Source organism: Pygoscelis adeliae, unplaced genomic scaffold (genome assembly GCF_000699105.1).
Source record: "Pygoscelis adeliae isolate BGI_AS28 unplaced genomic scaffold, ASM69910v1 Scaffold218, whole genome shotgun sequence".
Taxonomy (NCBI): Eukaryota; Metazoa; Chordata; class Aves; order Sphenisciformes; family Spheniscidae; genus Pygoscelis; species Pygoscelis adeliae.
The window spans coordinates 4805221-4825822 of NW_008825433.1; the positions used below are offsets into that span (position 1 = coordinate 4805221).

Genomic DNA, 20602 nt, shown 5'->3' on the forward strand with positions numbered 1-20602 from the left:
GCTCTTTGTACTTGCCCATGAGAAGATGTAAACGTGTGTACTGTTGGTCTGTTTTGTAATGAGTATTAGCTTGTGCTCGCGTGTTCAAGGCGCTGTGCCGACAGTGATCACATAGCTGGTACTGTCCCTGAGAGTCAGGCTAAGTTTACCTCAGTGTTAACACTGTTTAATTTACGGCAAAAAGATACGCGTTTTAAAAAATGAGATACCTAAATTTTCATTTCTGTCATATTAACCAACTTATGTTAATATTCAATTAGTCATTACCAATTAACAGGAAATGTATAATTAAATATTTTAATTATAGGACTTGGAGTAGCTATTTTTCTCATTAAGGCACATGGCTTCATTAACTGATTACACACTGGTTGACTCATGCACCCGAATCCCTTATTTGGACTTTATTGTAAGCAGACCACCATGGTTTCCATTGGCTTAATTCAGAATGCCACATTCCCTTCTGAGAAGTACCAGAATGGCTTGTGTTTCCAGAAGCAAAGATGTGCGGGAGGTAGCTATTTCAAAATAGCAGTGGATCTGTTTCTCTGAGTGATGAATGAACTACAAATCGTGTATTTCCCCATCTTTGGCAACAAGGTGGGCTGGAACAGATTTCTACTGAACCCTGACTCAGCCAGGTTACAGTACACAAGCAGCCTGTTGAAGGGTGCACCCTGCTACATTCAAGGCTAGGCTCTTCTTCTAGGCACTCTGAAAACAAGTGTCTGCGTGATAGGACTGTTGCCTTGGAGTATGAGTCGGGATCCCTGCAGTCTGTTCAGAGGATCTTTTTCTTGGATCATCTTCTGCAGAGATTTAATTTAAGATGGGACTAGTTGTTCCATAACTGTATTAATTCATTATGCACTACTTTATTTTCCTTGTCAAGGCTCCTGCACAGCCAGGTGTGCAAAGGTGGAGTCCGTTACGCACTGAATGTTGGTTTAGGCCCAACAGATGTATCTTCTAAGGTGTAAGTTGTAATCTACGACATTGATCGAAAAGAAGGCTGTATTGAGGCACACATCAGATAAGTTTTTATTCAGCTGCAATAATTTTATCACCTGTACACTGTGCAGAAAGCAGCTGACTTTTCTATTAAATGTGAGATGTGGGGACTTCGTATATTGAGGCGCACACAGATAAAATCATTGCAGCTGAATAAAAACTTATCACCTGTACACTGTGCAGAAAGCAGATGACTTTTCTATTAAATGTGAGATGTGGGGACTTCGTACTTACTAAAAAGCCAGGCGCATTTTCAGCATCTTAAGAGCAGTATGACAGAAATAAAGTAGACCCAAGTGAGCTAAGTTGTATACTCGTAATGGCTGTAATATTGGAGTCCAACAACTGGAAAAACACTGTGAGACGAGGTCTGAAACACAGGTAAGAAAAGTGGGTTAGTATATGCTGCATGTGAGGAACCAGGGAAAGTTAATAGAGCATATCCCGGAGGGAGAAGCTAGCAGGTATTCCTAGTCTGACTTCATTAGATATTTCGTCAAGGAAGGGCATGATGTTGATAAGCAGTGGATGAGATAAGATCACTGAAATAACAAGGATATGGACAGTGTTTTAGCCATTGCAGTTATCTTTTCCTGGCTAATCCAGGACAGCTAACACAAAGTAGACATGTTTTCCGTAAGCAGAGGACACCATGCAATGGAAACTTAAAATAAAGGTAAAAACATGTTCAATAGGCTACTGTCCTGCCAAAAAGATATAGTTATCTTGTTATTTGTTGGATTAATGTCCTTTCAAAATGGATTTAACTGAACTAATGATTTTTTTTTCCCTTGATCACCATCTTGCACTAGAACGCTGACTGATTGCAGTAATGGCTTTCAGCAGTTACTCTCCTTGCAACACTACTACAAACAATTTAATTTTTAGTACAGTTTGGATTAAATTCTATTAGCTTCTATTAAAAAGAAATACAGAACAGATTCCGCTATGCACAGGTTTGGGAAGGGAAAATGTCTTTTCTAGCCTGACCTGACTCAGATTGCAGAGCGGCAGATCTACTGAAATCCACTGCCTCTGACACGCCACAGAAATAAGGCTTGGGCTTCCCATGTTCCAGTCAGTAATGTGCATTTCACGTGCTATTCTAGAGCCCTGGTCAACATACTCTCCATTGTAAAAGAAAAAAAAAAAAAGGCATTACGGTATCTGAAGTAACACTTTCCTGAACTTTAACTTCTTAAGGTTTTCCACACACTGTTTTCTTATAAGCTGAAATTTATAAAGTTATTAATGCACATAGTATTCTGATGAATTCTTTAAAAATGGCTGAGTACTTTGAATTTATAGCATCCATGTACAGGTTGGGCTTATTTTGTTTGGGTTTGTGCTGCTGGTGTATACTAATTTACATTTAAATTGTTATCCATGTGGAAAGAGAGGGAAGCACGGTATGGTGCTTTCATGTACTGCCTTCAGTCATAAGAGACATAGTTTACATGCTGTGCCTTAAAAATCGCTCTCCTGCCTGGGGAGGAAGTAGGTTGAACCCGTGTTCGGTTGATTTTCATAAGCAGCCTACTTCAGTTAGTTTGTGCAGGGAGAACGAAGGAGGTGCGCAGGAGAAATTAAATGAGATGACAGATGAAGCCTGCAATTGTTTAGGATGGTGTGTACTCTACATATCTGTCTATGACCCGGCCATGGCTGGAAGGAAGCTAATCAGTTCATTTTCTATTCAGTGTTGCCAGCAGGAGGGGTTCTTATAGGGAACAAAGATAATTTGTCCTTTACTTGATGCTCATTTTGATTGTTAAGAAAATGCGTATATGCAATAGAATGGAAAGTATCACGCTGCTTGGTGGTGACCCCAGTTGAAAGCAATATACCTTCAATCTGCCAAAGGGATGCCTCAGCAAGGAAGTTCTAATATTTTTCCTAAAATATTTGTTGTGAATACAACAGATTCACAGTCGGAGAGTGAGGCTTCTCCTGTGAAACGGCCACGGCTACTGGATGACAGTAATGACAGGCCTGAAGAAACCAGTCGATCCAAACAGAAGAGTAGACGCCGATGCTTCCAGTGCCAAACAAAACTGGAGCTAGTACAGCAGGAACTGGGATCGTGTCGCTGTGGTGAGTACTGTTTGTCAGTAGCGTCCGGCTTTCTAACGCAGCCGTGCTCGGATCCGTATCAGAGGTGGAAATGCGGAGAACGCTTGCATTTTGTATCTTTCAAAGATACTTTAAACAGAAGGTATAGCTTCCGCTGGTAGCAAAAAGTTGTAATTAGTTCCTGTCTCATTTCCCCTTTAAAACTTTGGCCTCGATGTACTGCCTTGTCTCAAGAGATCTCAGATGTTAATGAATTTAGCTTCGGAACTCCCTGTAAGGCGGGAGAGCGTCATAGCCACTTGACAGGAGAAGAAACACAAAGCACATCAGTAAATATGCGAAGATGACAAGGTTTTTATGGAGCTTAAAGGAACATAGGTCAGCATCTACATTCTGCATTTTATAATTACATTATTATTAAAAATTTAAAACCAAAAAAACCTCTAACTGAAAATGTTTTCATTCTCACAGTTAGCTGTTTTGGGGGGAAGACTTGTTCACCATACACTTAAAATCATCCAACCTGGTGCTTCCGAAGTTGATGACACTGTTCAGCTAATTGAATTGAGGATGATAATCTCGTGCAGACAGCTGATTTGGGGTTTCATATTACAAGCAAATAATCTTTCTGAAATAATAATTAATGTGACTAGATTCCAGAGGAGATGCTCTCTCCTTCATGGAAGAATTGTGTTCATAACTGGTTTAAATGTGCTCATCAGACCCGGTGATAATGCACATGGTAGTTTTACCTGCTGATTATTTTTTCATGTAATCATGTATTGAAAGCTTACACTTGTGCTCTCTGACCATGCTTGTATTGATACATTTGGAGAGGTGGTTTTAGTTACTTTATCGTGTCTCAGCAGGGGGATAATTTCCAAAGGATTTGCACAGACGATAGGTGCAATTCACATTGCACGCGTGAAATGTCGAACATTGTATTAAAATGTTTTCTGGATAGAAGGCATGTCCTTCTGAGCAGCAGTGGGGAGAGAAAAGATTGGCTAAGCTAGTTACAAAGACCCAGTTAATGAATTCTGTATTGAATACCTAATATCAAGTGAAGAGAAGCGATAGAAAGCTGCAAAGATTCCATGTTATCCTTTCTTCTTTTCTTCAGCGCCGGTCTGTCTTCAACCTTTAGAGGTTACTGTTGTGTTGTGCTCTTCTGGACATGAGACAGGCTTTGTTTCAGATATCGGAGCACTGCTGTAGAAGTAGCATACGTTATCTGTGGAGCCACCAAACATGAAATCAAAAGCTGTAATGTTGAAATTCTTGTTACAGAAATCACATGTCTGGATACTTTGAAGTATCCAGTAAGATTTTTATCAAACTGAAGAAATGCAGCACTACCGATGACACAGTTTGGTATGGCTCTTTCTGCTCAGCATGGTAGAGGCAGGAGTTTCTGCTCCTGGTCTGCTGCTGTCACCTATCAAATGGCTGAGGCTGCTCACAGGTACCTGACTGAAATAGAAGAACCCTCCCTAATATTGGGAGCAAGAGAGTTTTACAAGTTTGGGGAGAACTGCAGAAAAGATGAGTTAGCAATTATGTTATATCATTAATCTTTCCTGCATTCTGCAAAATTGGAGCCATGTAAGAGCAATGAAGTTGAAAGCAAGTTTTTACAAGTCCCTCCATTGATTAGTAATGTTTTTAGAATTATAAAGTAACACCTGCCTTTTTTTTGTAAACTGGATGACACATACATCTAGTTGGTTCCTCTCAAGTTTTCTTGAAGTATTTCCATAATTCAACATTGTTGCAATATAAATGTTGTAGGAATATTCTTTAAATTGTTTCTACTGGATCTATACAGCTTTAGGGAAATACTTCTGTTAAAGTTCATAAAATGTGTTAATAAAACATGAATACGAAACAAAAAATTCTGAGTTCCTCAGCAATAAGTGAGGAAATGAAAACTTGCATACCTGCATTACGTATTACATCCTTTAAACTACACAGGATGTATAATAAACATTTATATTCCACACATTTAATGAGAGAAGTGGGAGGCAGGAGTCTTTCCATGTTTACAACACAGCTGAAAAGACTGGAGATCTTTGGTTGACCTGTGCAGCTATAATGTTTCATTACTACTGTATTCAGTACTTGTGTATAATGAAATGCTCTCATGTGATGTGAGAGTAGGCGTACCCTGCACTACTTACTTTTAATAGTAGTATTAGTAAGAAGCAAACAAAACCCTACCACTGAGCAACAGGTCATCTCAGCTTCACATCACCTAAACTGCTTTACCAATACTTATCAGCATGTAGCTTTTGTCATTTTTAAGGAAGCTGCCTTAAAAAGGCAGTTAACTTAATAAAAGTTCTCACTAGCTTTTTTTTCACTGTAAAATTAGGTTGCTTTAGATCATGAATGACAAGCCAGATCAGAAACCCTGGAGAAGGGGTGATGGGAAATGGGACAGAAAAATATGTTAAAATTCTCATTCACTTAAAATGTTTTCTAAATCTGTATGTGATCAGGTTATCCTTTTAGTCATAATGTGAAGCACAGGTAATGATGCGTGTTTAACTGGAAGTGTTGGAAATGTAATCAACTGGTGTAAAATAAGCATGTATTTTCTTCAAAAGCAATGGTCACGGTAGAACATTGTTTGATCTGGACTTTGGACCGCTGCTATTAAATTCTTGGCATCTTAATCCTTAACTGAAGCAATGGGAAAAAACCTTAACGTTAAACATGGAAAGAAATTCTGATAGTCAGAATCAATAAAAAGGCAGACACGATCTTTAGAAGGACAAATCTGTGTGTTTGCTTGGATATAAGGAAAAAGGATTAACCACATAAATATTATGTTGTTCCAAAGCTGTGTCTGAAACACTGTTGTTAAAATCCAAATTAACTCTTTGTAAGGCTCCACGGAACAGCAATTTTATTGTTTGCTGTGACACATCTTCTTGTCCTAATGTTAAAAGTACTGGAAATCATCTCCTTTTTTGCCGATGTGTCCCGGTGATTCTTCCAGTGAGATTTTTAGTGAGACACAGGGGAAAGAAAAATCTATACATACTGGCCAATGTTTTAATATACCTGCAGATATTAATCCAGCGTAAGTGGGACTTGTCCAGCGGGGCACAACCTTTCTGAAGGGGGACAGAGAGAGTGGGCTGCTTCTTTACACCAAATTCGGAGATCCTTGGGAAACTGCTGTATTGGCTCCACAGTCTCCTCTAAAACCTGTCCAGAGAGAGGTGATGCTGCTGAGCTCGTTCCCTTGACACACTACATGGACTTTTCGACAGATATGACAGTGCTGCAGGGCTTTGCCGTGAAGAAAAACAATTCACTACTAAGGGAGTTCCAGTAAGGGTTCTTCAAATTCAAACACAACATTTTTCAGCTGTAGAAAGATTTATTTATTTTCATACACGCATACTCTCAAAATCTTTTTTCATTCTGCTTCCACTCTGTACAAGTTATTAACTGCTGACAAGAAATTCACATCTCATAAATAATGCTTAAGAGCCATTGCTATATAAATCGAATGTGTTATGAATTGTGATGGGCCTTTTTGTAGCGTTTGGTGCCTGGAGCAGGAAGAACAGAGGATGTCATTTTCATTAATTTCTAATGAGGTGCCAATTAAAGGCAAGGAAGGAACTCGGAAGGGAAGAGTCACAGAGCTCCCCTGAATCCTGTACCCTGGGGCTGTCAAACGAGCGTGCTTGCCAAGCCTCCTCTGAAAGTTCCAGTAAATTACAAACTCATCGAGAGCACACACAGACAAATTCGGCTTCACTTTGATCTTCAAAAGAGCAATTTGTAAGACTAGTTCTGAGCCTTTTCACACGGCGAACTGGGAGAAGTGGTAGGAATTGTTAATTGCTGATGTACTTTGCGAGCTTCAATGAGAAAGGGAAATTTTAAAATGAATTCTCATTTTGTGCCTCTCTGACTGGATAACCTTTAAATCAACGCTACTAGAACAAAACCAGCTTCCTATGAAATGTTTCTGGATGACAGTTACACTAGGCATGTTTTCCAGACAGCGATGTTCTCTAATTCTGGGTGGGCCTTTCAATAGTTTAGCGTGCTCTGATGGATAACGATTGTATTGAAATAAGGTATTTATTTAATACTTTATATATTTTATTTAGTAGTAGGCAGTTTTATCATCAGATAAATCAGAATTACAGGAATTGTATTCTTCAAGTTACATTCTATTACAGCATTTCTGCTGGAAGCGTAAGCAGTCTGAAATCAATCGCCTGTGATTCTTGATCTGAAAATTAAGTTGTCAGTTCAGTGATGTGATAAGCAGGTGGTTACCACAGACTTGCTTTAAAACTAGGGGCAGAGAATTTGTGAGTTAAAGTAGTTATGTAACACAGAGTTCTGGAAATGTCTTTTAGAAAAAGACAGGTTGATTATTTGCAAGTTACACTAAATTTATGGGCCTTGTCTTAGTTACTTGACTAGATGTACATTGCTACTAAATAAAGTTGTGTACATTTTTAAAAGATACTGAGCTGTGAACTTCTAAGCCATAGAAATTATTTGCACAGAAAGCATAGCTTAATTTTATGGCAGAGGTTTAGTATTTTTACAGCAAAAATTAGTTCTGGTATCACTTGTTGTGTAAACCCAACACACAGAAATCTGTAGTGGTCTTTAATATTGTTGGAATTGCATAAGTCGGACGAGGATATTCTAGATGATCAGTAAAGGAATTTCACATCTGTCACGTTAGATCCGGTCCTAGTCAGCAATCGAAGAAAAACTAGTACAGTGTGCCAGCTCTTCAGCAGCTTTTGTGTAGAAGGGTTTGCTATTTGTAGGCCACATCCTAATGCATACATCTGTAGCTCAGGCTCCACCTGTCCAGAACTCCTGGCAATCAAAGGGGTGGCCAAGATAAAAGGCCCTGGAAAGTAAGCTGAGCTTTAGCTTCCAGTAGCAGTGCCGTAGAGATGTTGCTGATTTGTTTGAGTGCTTCTCGGGTAGGAATCTCAAGGTTTTTGTGTTCTTTGGCCAGAGTAGATGCTTAATAGGATGGGAAGATGTTGAAACCTTCCAGTTTGATCAGACTGTATTAAAAAATAACTGCTCAGTTGTGGTGCAATCTGATCAAACAGTTGTTAGCAGTATTTCTTGCCTGCGTGGACAGAAAATATTTTCTTGGAGTCTTACTGGCCTAGGTTGTGCCGTAAGAAGTTATAATTTCCCAGAGTGCGGACAGACTTGAACAGTTATGTATTCATCACTGCTCTTGATGGAGACTCTGCAGTAACTACTAACCTCGGGCACGGGTGAAGGCAAAACGTGTCCTTTTGCAATTTTTATTTGTGAGATGTTGGCAAGTATTGATGTTTGTCTGCTTCTTGATTTGAAGGGATGCACATTCACAAGTGGCCTCTACAGCGGGAAGACTTTTGAGTCAGGAAACAACAGTCTAACTTTGCCAGTTAGCCAGAGTATTGCCTCGCTGTGCTGAACGCGTGGAATGAGGGCACAGCACGTTGTTGGAGCACACCTCAGACTGCACCTTTATAAGGGCATAACTTTCCTTCCTATGGAAGGCACTTTATGTGGATATAACTTCATCCACATAGATCACTGTCCACTGCTCGTTGTGACTGAGATCTAACTACTACAGCACGTCTCCAGAAAGAGGACCCAGATTTTAGTCTCCGCAGTGTACAATGTGCTGGGCTTGTTGGAGATGGTGCTGAATGTGACTTTAATGCAAACTGGATAAATGCCATGTTAATTTTTTATTAGAAGTTGGTGAAATGCCTCATCAAGATGTGATCAAAGTGAGTAAGATTGTCTCGATAAAATGGTTTCTAGTTCTACCAAGTTTAATAGCAAGCTGCTTGCTACAGCTTAGCAACACAGAAAATCAACATGTCTGAATAGCTGATAACCCAATTTGTACCCGACTACTTTGTGGCTTGTTTCTCATAAGGTTAATGCATAAAAACACTTAAGATTCTGCAGTCTTTGCTTAGATTAGAGGAGGGGACGGGAAGAATGGAAAATAAAGAAGAGGCCACAGTAGTACAAGATGTACATGTTGCATAGTACAGTTGGCTTGAATTCATTCATCTAGGAAAACGGAAGAAAGATAAAAGAGAAGCTAAACTGTGAAAGAGTATAAAATAGGGAGGTAAAGCAACAAACTAAGTATTTGAGTAATCTCAAGATTACGTGCCTAGAGGTGAAAAAAAACATGTAAATAAATGTTTAACTACATTGATTGAAAACAAACAGAAAAAATAGGAGCAGTGGGACAGGCAGTTATAAATGCCTATTAAGTAGATGAAAGGAATCATTGGCAGAAACAGAGGTACTCTGCTTGATTATTAAAATAAGAGAAAAAGACTTATTTAAGACAGCTCATCAAAAAACGTGTGTCCAAAAAATGCATGTGAAGTCTTCAGATTAATTTCTCTACAGGTGTCAGTGCACCACATTCCTTTGTATGTGAACAGTGATCATGAGGGTAGTTACTCATGGGAACAAAATTACAAATTTGAGAAGCCATTTGAAAAAAGTAGCTCAAAGGAAAGCTGACCTTAAAATGATGAGGGAATAAACCCGTAGGGAACACATTTATCTTGCACTAGAACAACGTTAAACTGGCATTATATCTCTTACAAAATATCCTACATCCTAAACCGTTTCCTGACTTCAGTACTTCTAAAGATAATTTGGTGCTTGCCAAATTATAAAAAAATACATATTAAAAAAGTATTAACAATGGAAAGGAGTTTAAAACATTAATGAGTAAACGTAGAGTAAAGGAGATCCAACTACCATGAGAAAGCATTATAAACAAGTTGTAAAAATCTGTAATCTTGGCAGGGACAGGAACAAAACTTTTTTAAATATTTGGCAAACATACCTTTTAAACTATTTCAGAAACTCGTCTCATATTATGTGTATATATATGCAGGTATATATATATACACACACACACAAACACATAAGCATAGTTAATAAGTATAAAAAAGAGAGTTCTGGTATGTTACTATGATTATTTTTCCACATCCCTGCTTTTAATTTAGTTCTGTATAAATCTGTGATAACCTGGTGGAATTCTTTTCTTGGGATTATTTAAAAGTGTCTGTTGGTTTACTTCTGTTTTGGTCTTCCAGTAAGGAGAGGGGTAAGAGGAAGAAAAGAACAGACTCGTATCAAGCACTGAGCATTTCTGTTAGCCGTCAGACACAAAATGTGTCCACACAGAAGAGATGTACCTTTTTTACAGATACTGCAGCAGCAAGTCTCACAATGATTCAGTAATAAAACAGGTGGAAGAAAAACAGCTGCAGATTCTTAACTTGTATAACAGAGCTGCTCGGTCATAAACACAGGAGATGAGGCACTTGTTTGGATTGTGCCAGAATAAATTTGGTATTATTTGATTTACTCAGTTTGTTTAGAAATTATCTTCAAAAGGACAGGCAGAAAGAAACAAACTTGAATAGATAAGCAAAAACAAACAAAAAAAAGCTCTGACAACTTTTTCATCTTTGTACGAAGTAGTCCAACACATACTGAAACTAATGTTTGTCTTGAAACTTGGTAAAATATTAAATCATGGTTCCATTTCCATGGAACCTTTTTCTGTGGAGAAGAATTTGGAATGGCACTGGTAAATTCACTTTCTAGATGGATAAGGTTTATCTGGTACAAACCAAAATGGCTTCAGGATATGATTATGTATTGGTATAACAGATGTCTTTCCATTGATTAAAATTAAATATGTGCACTGCTTCTGGAGATTATGAGTCAACCAGTTCAATAAGAAGTATTAAAGGAAAAATAAATCTTATTAGTAACTGGTTATGTACTGTAATTCTGGCAAGTCTTCCTGCCAGGCCCTAAGATGTACCGTATTCAGCTGTCTTCTGTTGACTGTTCTCTTAAGATAGTTGCTCCCGGAATAGTACTTTTGCCTCAGCCATTCCAGTAATGCCTAGCATCTTAGTTTCCATTCCTGCAAGTATTTAAAAAAAAAAAAAGAGAAGAACTATTGAAGTTTGAATTCAAACTCAAAGGGGTTTTTTGTTTTGTTTTACTTTACGAAAATGTTATCCCAAGACTGTAATTCAATTGATAGGGAATAGGAGCTGTTAACTAACGTTGGTCTCTCCGAGTAATATGTATTTGGAAAATACTAGAAATTAAGCAGTTAAAGGCAGTTGACTAATTGGTGTATCATGGGTTCCAAGGATAGGACCCAGAAAAACACTTTAGTGTCTAGGCTTTAGAAAAGCTGTCCACGGCTTTAAAAGTGTAAATGGAGTTCATGGTCTGCTTATAATTAGGAATCATGAAATACAGTTTGAAGAGGCTCTAGTATATTCCCCCAGCTTGTTCAACTAATGTGGGGTTCTTACAGCATGTGCCGATTCTGATTTCTTCCACCGTGCTACCTAAAGTTCAGCAACAGGCGACCCTCTTGATTTAGTGATGTATACTGAGCCTTTTAGTTACCTTCCTATAGCCCCAATCAATACAGGTAATTGAAATGGGTCAGTCAGTCTCCTAAGTCCTCAAGTTCTCCTTAAATAAAACAAGTTAGCATGTTCCTTTTAAAAACAAAACAAAAAAAGGTTTTATTTTGAAACTACTGAGTGGTAAGTCCTTCAGTATATAACTTTCCGGTGGTTTTTGCAGGGATACTATGGTATGAGGAAAAAACTAAGCATTTTGTTGGTGTGCCACATTAGGTCTCTTCTTCCATACATACCTGTACTGTGGTTACAGAAAGAAGCATATGCATAAAGTAAAAGAAGATGCAATTTTTTAATTGTCCTGTATGCACAAGAGACACATGGCCTAGTGAATCTGAACATAAAAATGTAGCTGAGGCTATCTTATTTCTAATTCCATCTCTTTCAATACCTTTAGGGAAGTAATTTGCTCAGTCTTCGAGTCTTTTTTTTTTTTTCCTTCTCAGAAAAATGAAGATAATAGCCACCTGCCAGATGTTAAAGGAAACATTTTTGAAGGTTAAAGTGCTCTATCTTTTCTAATCAAAATTCTTTACTTAGTGTTCTTATTTATCCAGAGTCTCACAGGCACAGGTTATAGCTTCACCAGGACTGTGCACTTCGAAAGCTTCTGCAGAATGGCAGAAGGCTGCTGCAGCCTGTTCTCAAAAGGAAAGATGCTGCCTAGAAAGCGTCCCCCTCAAAGTGAATCAAACATATTTGTCCATATGTTAACAAATAGCTATGCACACACCTACTCATTTTACTAACGTGCTTGATATTTGAAGTATACACAGAAGGCCCAAAAATATCCTATAATCATCTGACAAATCCTGAAGCAACGTTACCAGCTAGTTCAGCTGACCATGAAGTAAGGCTTAGGTTGGTAGAAATGATGCCCAGTGAATTTTGTTGGTGAAAGTCTAAATTCTTCATAGGAAGAAGTGGAGAAAAAAACATCACACCAATTGCTGCATCAGAACTGGGAGGAGAAAAAGCATATTGAAAGCAATTGTCAAAATTTGCCTTGAAAAGTCAGGATTCTTTCCAGGAACTAGAGGGTTTTTTCCCCCTACAGACTAAATAAATAAAATATTACCTAAAGGAAAATGCCATCTGTGGTCTTAAATTCCATATCTAAGGTATAAGAAAGTGTTAAAGCTAGGTACTGGGACGTGAGACTACCTGGTTCTCCACTAGAGTTCTCTACTAGGTTGCTGTGGGTCTTCTAAGGAAATGGCATAAAGATCAGCGTGCATCAGTTTTCACAAAAGTTAAAACAATAATATTAGCCTGTGTCAGGGGCTTTTGACATTAAGTATGTCTGGCCTTGGAAGAAAGTTTCAGGAGCTCAAAAACTGTATTTATGGATATTCTAATCACTAAGGTATAGTATTTTCTTCAGTCGGTTTTTAAAAGTAATACATTTATTTAACTGTTATCTTTATATGTATTGAAATGAAAAAGTTTACCTGCAGAGGTGTTCGCAGCCGTTCAATGTTCCTGAGTTGCTGAGAGTTGCTCAAATCTGTGCATAAGTGGTGTACAGGGGGTCCTGCCGTATTCTGAACAAGCAGGAGCAGGGAACGTTGTGTAAGTCTTTGCACCCAAAAAAAAGGGGAAAGGTGGAAGTGCACATCACTCCAAGCGTTTGTTTTCCCTTATGGCATAAATAGAGCTTCTGAATGGAGCTCTATTTCCCTTTGGTTAGAAGAAGAATTACTCTTGACATAGATAGCAAGAGGCTCCAGGAATAGACGAGTTGCATGGAGCAGGATGCGTAATCTAAGAGGCCCTGGACATAAGGTGTAAATAGGGGCTAAAGACATAAAATAAATTTCATTTAGGTTTAAAAGAAATAGAGCTGCTTCTCTCCAGTGATTTGGCCAGCAAGTCTAGCTGTTGTCAGACGGTGGATCAATATGGTGCAGCTCTAGAAAGCTATTTAAACATAAGGCATAAATAATATAATTCATGAAATATACTGAAAGTTAAACCTGGAATCATATTCAGCATGTGATAATTTGAAGTCAAAATACATGGCAGATCCAGGAGAACAGTTAGAATTACTACAACACGTACAGTATGTTAGTATAGACCCTTTCATAATCCATTCCAGTTCTTTATTAGTAGCCTTATCTTTCCTGCATTTTCATTGGGCTAAACAAAATGATACACGTACATTATTGAATCACTCGGTATTGCTTGCTATTTTAATTAAATTACTGGGTACACTTTGGCTTTTAATTAAATTCTCAGCTTCTGGGAGAAGTATACCAGCTCAGGTGGGCTTGGGGTAGATAGTGTGATACTCTATATCTATATAGATATATGTTACTCATCTAGCTCTTTTGAAAATGTCAAACACTCTGCACCAAGGCCCTGCATTGATTCTAGGATAGCTCTGTCATCCACCTGCCCTTTCTCAGGAGGGATGATACAATATCTCATATGATATAATATATCATTATATCAAATAAATACTTCTTTATATGCTGGTATAGCCTATGGAAAATCTTACGAGAGTACTACCATTTGCAATAGTGTTACCTATTATTATGGTTTACCTCTATTAGGTGTCTGCTTTTGGACGCTAGGATGCCTTTTTGGCATAATTCTGCTTTTTTTTACTGCATATCCTGTTCTTTGGATTCATTCTCCCACATCCTACAGGATATCACCTTGCAAAACTAGGAATGATATGGGAGACGCAGTGTTGTTTCAGCGTGTTCTCGGCCCTGCAAACATGGCAGTGAACGTTCCTTTTACAAGTATAGCAGTGATATTAATTCCTCCTGAATATATCATTGCAAGATCACATGATTATTCAAAAAAGCAAACTCTCTTCACCTACCTAAAGTCTAAAGTTTTAATTTTGAGCTTAGCTTTTCCTCTCCCTCAAGTTAGTCGTACATTGGTGTTGACTGTCTGGCACCACTGTTGATGCTGCAAGTTCTTGGGAGCAAAATGGTTCCTTTGCAAATTCTCTTGTTAAATTAAACTTTAACCGTTTTGCCTTTGTGCTTCAACAATTGTGCAAGTCTTTTGGAGAAAAATGTTGCTTTCAGTTATATTGAGAAAACACGTGCCAAATAAAATGCTAATTTCTGTGAAGTTGCATCTGTCACCATAGGTGAACTGGGATCATACCCCAGTTCTATAGACATTTCACAGCAGTGGTAACCCACCATTTGTGCTAGCTGGTAAGTCAACTTGTGGGGTCACAGCTACTGCTTGTGCCTGACTGCTGTGGATTGCAACTTAGACAAAAAATTGGGGACAGTGTATAAGGTTGGAAGGGGAGCCTACAGATGAAATGTAGGTCAGTGACTTCTGAGGTATAAAGCAGTTTAGAAATGAGTATTGCATGCTGTATCCGTGGGAGTAATCACGTACCGAAGTTGCTCCGTTAGACTGTCTCCGATAGATGGTGGCCTTAACTTGTGAATCCATAGTGGGGTGAAGAAGTTGTGATGTAAAAGCAGTTACTCTAATGTGCATGCGTCCTGTAGAGCAAGGAAAATATTTGGTCCAAACCAAAAGATTTAACCACCGTTATTTTGTGGTACATGGCGGAACTAAGATATGATCCTGACTGAGACCTGCAGTATTTAGGAAGACCTGACCCACGGCAAACTTTTTTTTAATTGCAGTTTACTATTGCAGAGCAGGTATGCTCTATTTACCACTTGGATTCATTGAGGATTCTTTGAAATTCAGAAATAATTTCCTGAAAACTTCAAGGTCTGTTCCTGAAGATGCTCCCTACTTCTGTGGACTTGGTATCCACCAGAGCAAAAGCAGGACTTGAATCTAGGAGAGTGCCATATCTTAATTTTTCCCACTCCAAATACAGTGTCTTCAAAGAAACAGGAGGAAACTGTTTCTTTTGAGCTCTTCTTAGTTCCGAAGTCAAGGAGCAGAATACTATCTTGTGTAGAACCTCCTTAAGAATTGTTGATTCAAAAAAAACCTTAAAAAAAATCAGCATGTGCTCTGTCCTCAAGTGATATAAATTCTCTGTTCAAAATTTGTGTCACATTTAATGTAGGAAAAAATAGTTTGAAAGCTTTCTGTGCAAGTAGTATGATAAATAGGAAAGTGAATTTGAAATTAGCACAAATTGGGATAAAAGGTAGTTTGTTTGCAGAGTCTCCACAGTGCAAAACTGCATCTCCTGCGTGCTCCCTAAAGCAGCTTCCCAGGCTTACGATCTTCAAGAAAATAGACAGAAGATGCTTTGAAACACAGGTTTTACGTGACTAAACTTGGAAATACAAAGTCTTTGCCTTGCGGTCTAAAGAATTCTTGCAGAATCTTTAACCGTACCTGTCCAGTGGCTCTTACAGGATTAAGGTGACGTCATCTTTCTTTTGTATACAATTTCTTCCATTCATTTCCTGGGCAGTTTTTTTTACTAATAGCTTTTTCGTCTCTCATGCATGCTCATACATATTGCTTTGCCCTCTTTGTGGTAGACGACAAAATAGAGCAAGAAAGGGAAAAAAAAAAAAAATCTTTGTTCCCTTCTTTTCTCCCGAGCGTAAACCCAGTAGTGGAAATACAAAATGAATCTGCAGCATCTCATAAGCACCCTGAGTCTCAGACATAAAATTTTATGTAGCATCACAGATGTCAATGAGCTGTGTGCTTCTAGCATGAAACCTGAGATTATGGCTGACTTAAGAGCAGGATGGAAGTCCCAAGTGCACATCAGTCCCAGGGACAGATTGGCAGATTAAAAGAAACATTCTAAGGTGTCTTATACCACCTTTTCTTTTCCTCTTTTTGATTCAATTATTGATCATTTTGGTAGTCATGAGTAAGTATAGACGATCTATATAAAGAAGAAAATATTGAAAGGCGAGTTGCAGTGACCATAGCAAATGGTTAGAAAAAGAAATTAATAAGATAAGTTACGTACACATCTTCCTACTGTGTGTTTCCTGAATGTTTTGCTGCTGTGCCGTTTGTGAGGGAACGTGGAACTGAAATGCCTTGAGAGGGCAATTTTTAAGATACTGTGCATCAAAATTTAGAGACTTCTAACTTTGAGCGCTTAGAGGTTAACGCTGCTCTTGGAGTGGAAATGATAGAAAGGACTGCCTCAAGCTATGTTTTGCAGAGTTTTAATAAATACATCTATTTGCTTAAAAAGCTTCACCATAATGTGGCTTACTCTCCTTTCCCCGTGGGAAGGAATGACAAGATTCCTAGCCAAGTTATTCTAAACTACTTAGCACTTAATCAAAGTCCATGACATCTTGCAAAGCTGGGAAAGGGAAACGGGAGAACAGTTAGCTCACTTATTTCCAAAAGCTTGTTGTTAGCTTGTTGGGATTTGGTTTGGTTTGGTTTTATAGAAAACGTCAGTAAAACTCAATGTTCCTTGAGTTGTGTAACGAAATCTGACAATGCCAATGTAGAGCATTCCCCACAGAAGAGAGAGAAGAGATAATTAGAGTATATGCAAGAATGGAGCTGTCTAGAAGGAGAATAATACAAGATAGCAGCAGACTAGAGTATTTTTATACTGTAAAATAGCAGTGCATACAAGCGGCACTGGAAGTTTTGCTAGGCTGGATATAGGACACTTTTACTGCCTTCCATTGCTGGATGTTCTTTTGAACAATCTCCAAAATATTAGGGGAACAAGCTAGATGATATTGAAATCCAGAGAGCAAGTGTCTTCTGAGGTACTCAATGCACAGGTCTTTAGGATCTTGGCTTTGTATCTTGGTAGCTATTTGTTCTACTCCTACAATTATTTCTTACCTATTCCATGTCTTGAAAAAAGAAAAAAAATATTTCCCTCCCACACTTTTTTAAATAGCTTTATTGTTAGTATCATTTACAACACATTAAGTCATCTTTCCAGTTGGAAGGGATGGGGGAGATACGTAATTGTTGTTCTGGGGATTACCAGACTCTTTTGGGGAATGATGTCCAGTTATTCTGAACAGTGCTGCAGCAGCGTGTATCGCTGCATGAGCTCATCTTCTCTGCTGGTTAATCTGCCTGGTTTTGTTGTGTTGTATGATATCCTGTAGATATGGTCACCTTTTAAAGACATGTTAAAATCTGTTCTTGCACAGAAATCTGCGTATAGACTCACACATACCTTGTTAGATAATACACCTTTGGTAGAGAATTTTTGCAGCACCTTCATCTCTTAAGGTTACAAGGTATTTTTAAGTTCTGTTTGACCCTCTTGTTGATTAGAATTTCAAATTAGCAAGAAAGGTGAAATTTCTTGGGAAGCACGTGAAGAAGCGAAAGCATACAGCACAGAATTCTGCACAGGAATAAGTCTACGCCATTGTAAAGACTACTTTTGAATAGGCTTTGTATAGGGGATCTATAAACACAAGTTGTTTATTAAATAAAATTTGGAAATGGCTGCAAATTCTGGCAGTTTTGAACTTCTGCCTTTTGGCTTGGGAATGAAAATGATAAATAACAGTACTAGCGGGCAGGTAAGATGATTTTGAAGTGTAAGAAGCTCTGATTTTGTACGGTAACTGTGGCAGCATGCAACTACTTTTTAGGTAATACACATCAAGATGTTTCAAATAGAGACACTTTTAAATGTTTTTAAGCCATTTTGTAGATGTGTAAGCTGATCAATATTTAATAAGCTTGTTTGGCACTTTCACCACTTCTCAAAACATGCTCACAAACAAAACAAACAAATCTGCCTTCCTTTAGCAGCTTTCTGAATGTCTCATCAATGAGATTAGGACCCAGAATCTTGGGGTGGGAGAAAAAGGAGCTTCCTTTCTATCATGATGCTATTCGTGTAACAGGGATCATTATATTTATTATATATCTTATGTAACGGTGTGATGTTCTCCAGCAGTACATTAGAAGAGTCTGGGACTACTCCATACCTGGCCAAGGACGTCCACTAGAGTAGTCCCACCAGTGTGCTGTGCTTCTCCATTGGTAGTTTGCAGTAATCCAATTATGGGGCGTTTGTGCCATGTTCCAGAAAGTCTGACCGCTTTCTGTTGAGTTAACAAGGAAAAAAAAGAAATTTAACAAAATCGGGGACCCTTTAAAATTATTATTTGGCTTTTGTGTTGCGGATTATTATGCCATTGAGTTGAATTGTTTCTGATGCTTCACCTATCATTTTGTCGGTATTTTAGCAGCTTACTGTTTTCAGAATTTGAAGACAGAAAGTTAAGAATTAAATGTAGCTTTTAGTTGAAAGATTTGCTTACTGTTATTCCATACTGCCATCAAGCCAGTGCTCTTGAATGTAACAATGAGGAAAATGCAGTCATTTTTCATCATCACCCACACAGAGCGAACTGTAGGTCTGTGGTATTCTCTGCTCTTGAATATGGAAGATTATTTTGTTTTCTGTCCTCTCCAGTTGCCTTTTCCCAGCAGATTCCTCAGGAATGATGAAAGCAACTTCACAGTTGCTTGTGTGCGATCTTAGACTTCCTTTGAATGATATTTTTTTGCATGTCCTATGCAAAAGACTCATCTGTATGGGTACAAGTAAGGCAGAGATGGTACACTGCTTTATGGCTTTAGCCATTTATGCTCTGGTGATGAAATGGAAGTGAATTTTTGATGATATATATCGTGAAGTAGTTGCTAGGGTGCTTAGAGGAGCTCAAAGGTTTTGAGGCACTACATAATGTTCTTCCAAGATGTTTGCATTAGAGGCCTGAGGAATAGGTGATTCATAGTTTACTTCTAACATCAGAAAACAACAATTGCAATGCTGTGAGATGTATTATTACATTTACTAGACTGAAATCTTCTATCCTTGGAGTGGAAGTCTGGCATATTTTTGCTTGATGACTAGGGTAAACTAACTTTTAGCTGGCAGATGGATTCCCTTTTCCAATGCTCTTTCCCCTAGCAGAAAGTTATTTAATTGTCTTTCAGTTACAGTGTGCTAAAAGAAGCATTTCTGCAGTAAAATCCTTTAGGGGAGACAACCTCTATTTGATATCTTCCCATAATGAACTTAACAGTAAATACACCGCAAGGGTTCATTAATCTAACTTGCTTTATAACCATAACAGCAGAGTTCTCAGGAGAAAAGGTTCCACCTCTAAATCTGGATTGGTTTTGAGGATCAAAATAGAAGTACATATATTGGCCTTCTGCCCCAGTGCACATAAGTTAAGAGTGGAACTGTTGTAAAAACTGATGGTCTTGATACGACATCAGGCATTTGTGCACACGCAGACCACAGGATGTCCACTCTGATTTCCAGACCCGTGAAGAAGCAAGGAGTGAATATAGCAGTAATAACTGAATTGAATATATCCACTCTGAACTAATGAAAAATATGTTCAGAACTACTGCTACTCAACTAGCTACTATCCAACAGTATTCAAGTCCTTTAAATTTTAAATAAAACCTACAAAAATACAAGTTCCGATCTTTAAAGTGACTTAGGCTTTTGGAGCAATGGGGCTAAAGATCTGAAGTCTCTTTTGGAAATGAGGCTTCCAGAAGATCCCCATTGCTTATTCAACAAGAATAAACCCCCTCCATAAGAACAGCTAATATATGCAAAACTATCTTTCATAATGTTCAAAATGTGCTTGGCTATTCTTTCATTAGGTATTATCAGTTCTAATTAGCAGTACATATTTAAATAGATATATGAATAACAGGTTCAGGTCATTTAATTGCTGAAATTAGAAATACTTTTCCCACAGTCTGGGAAAATGAAAATCACCTGCCATTCTTTGTGGACAGTTATTGAAATTCTGTTCAAGAATGCATAAGAAAATACTTGACAAATAGAAAAAATAAATAATATGTTTCATCCGGAATAAAAATAGCATACAGTACAGCTTTTCCTACATGAAAACAGGTGCTCTAAAAAAAGCTAAAAGGTGTTAAAAAAAGAAATAAAGATATGGCAAAGCACAGAATAGACTGTATTGGAGGGGTAGCAAAGTAGAAAGGAACATCATGAAGTTACACTGGTCTACCAAAGGCAGGAGGCTTTGTAGAAGGTGAGGAGATGGGGCAATTGAAAGGTCATGTTCAAAAGTGGT

At 38.1% G+C, this 20602-nt stretch overlaps 1 protein-coding gene across 2 annotated transcripts in view; it reads left to right on the forward strand.

Annotated features, from left to right (window-relative positions):
* ZFAND3 (zinc finger, AN1-type domain 3) overlaps positions 1–20602 on the forward strand; it is a 142299-nt gene that overhangs the window by 111168 nt on the left and 10529 nt on the right. For both annotated transcript variants that reach the window (XM_009331075.1, XM_009331074.1), the window contains exon 6: positions 2932–3102. In XM_009331075.1, the coding sequence (XP_009329350.1) occupies positions 2932–3102 (171 nt within the window). The remainder of the gene's footprint in view (positions 1–2931; positions 3103–20602) is intronic.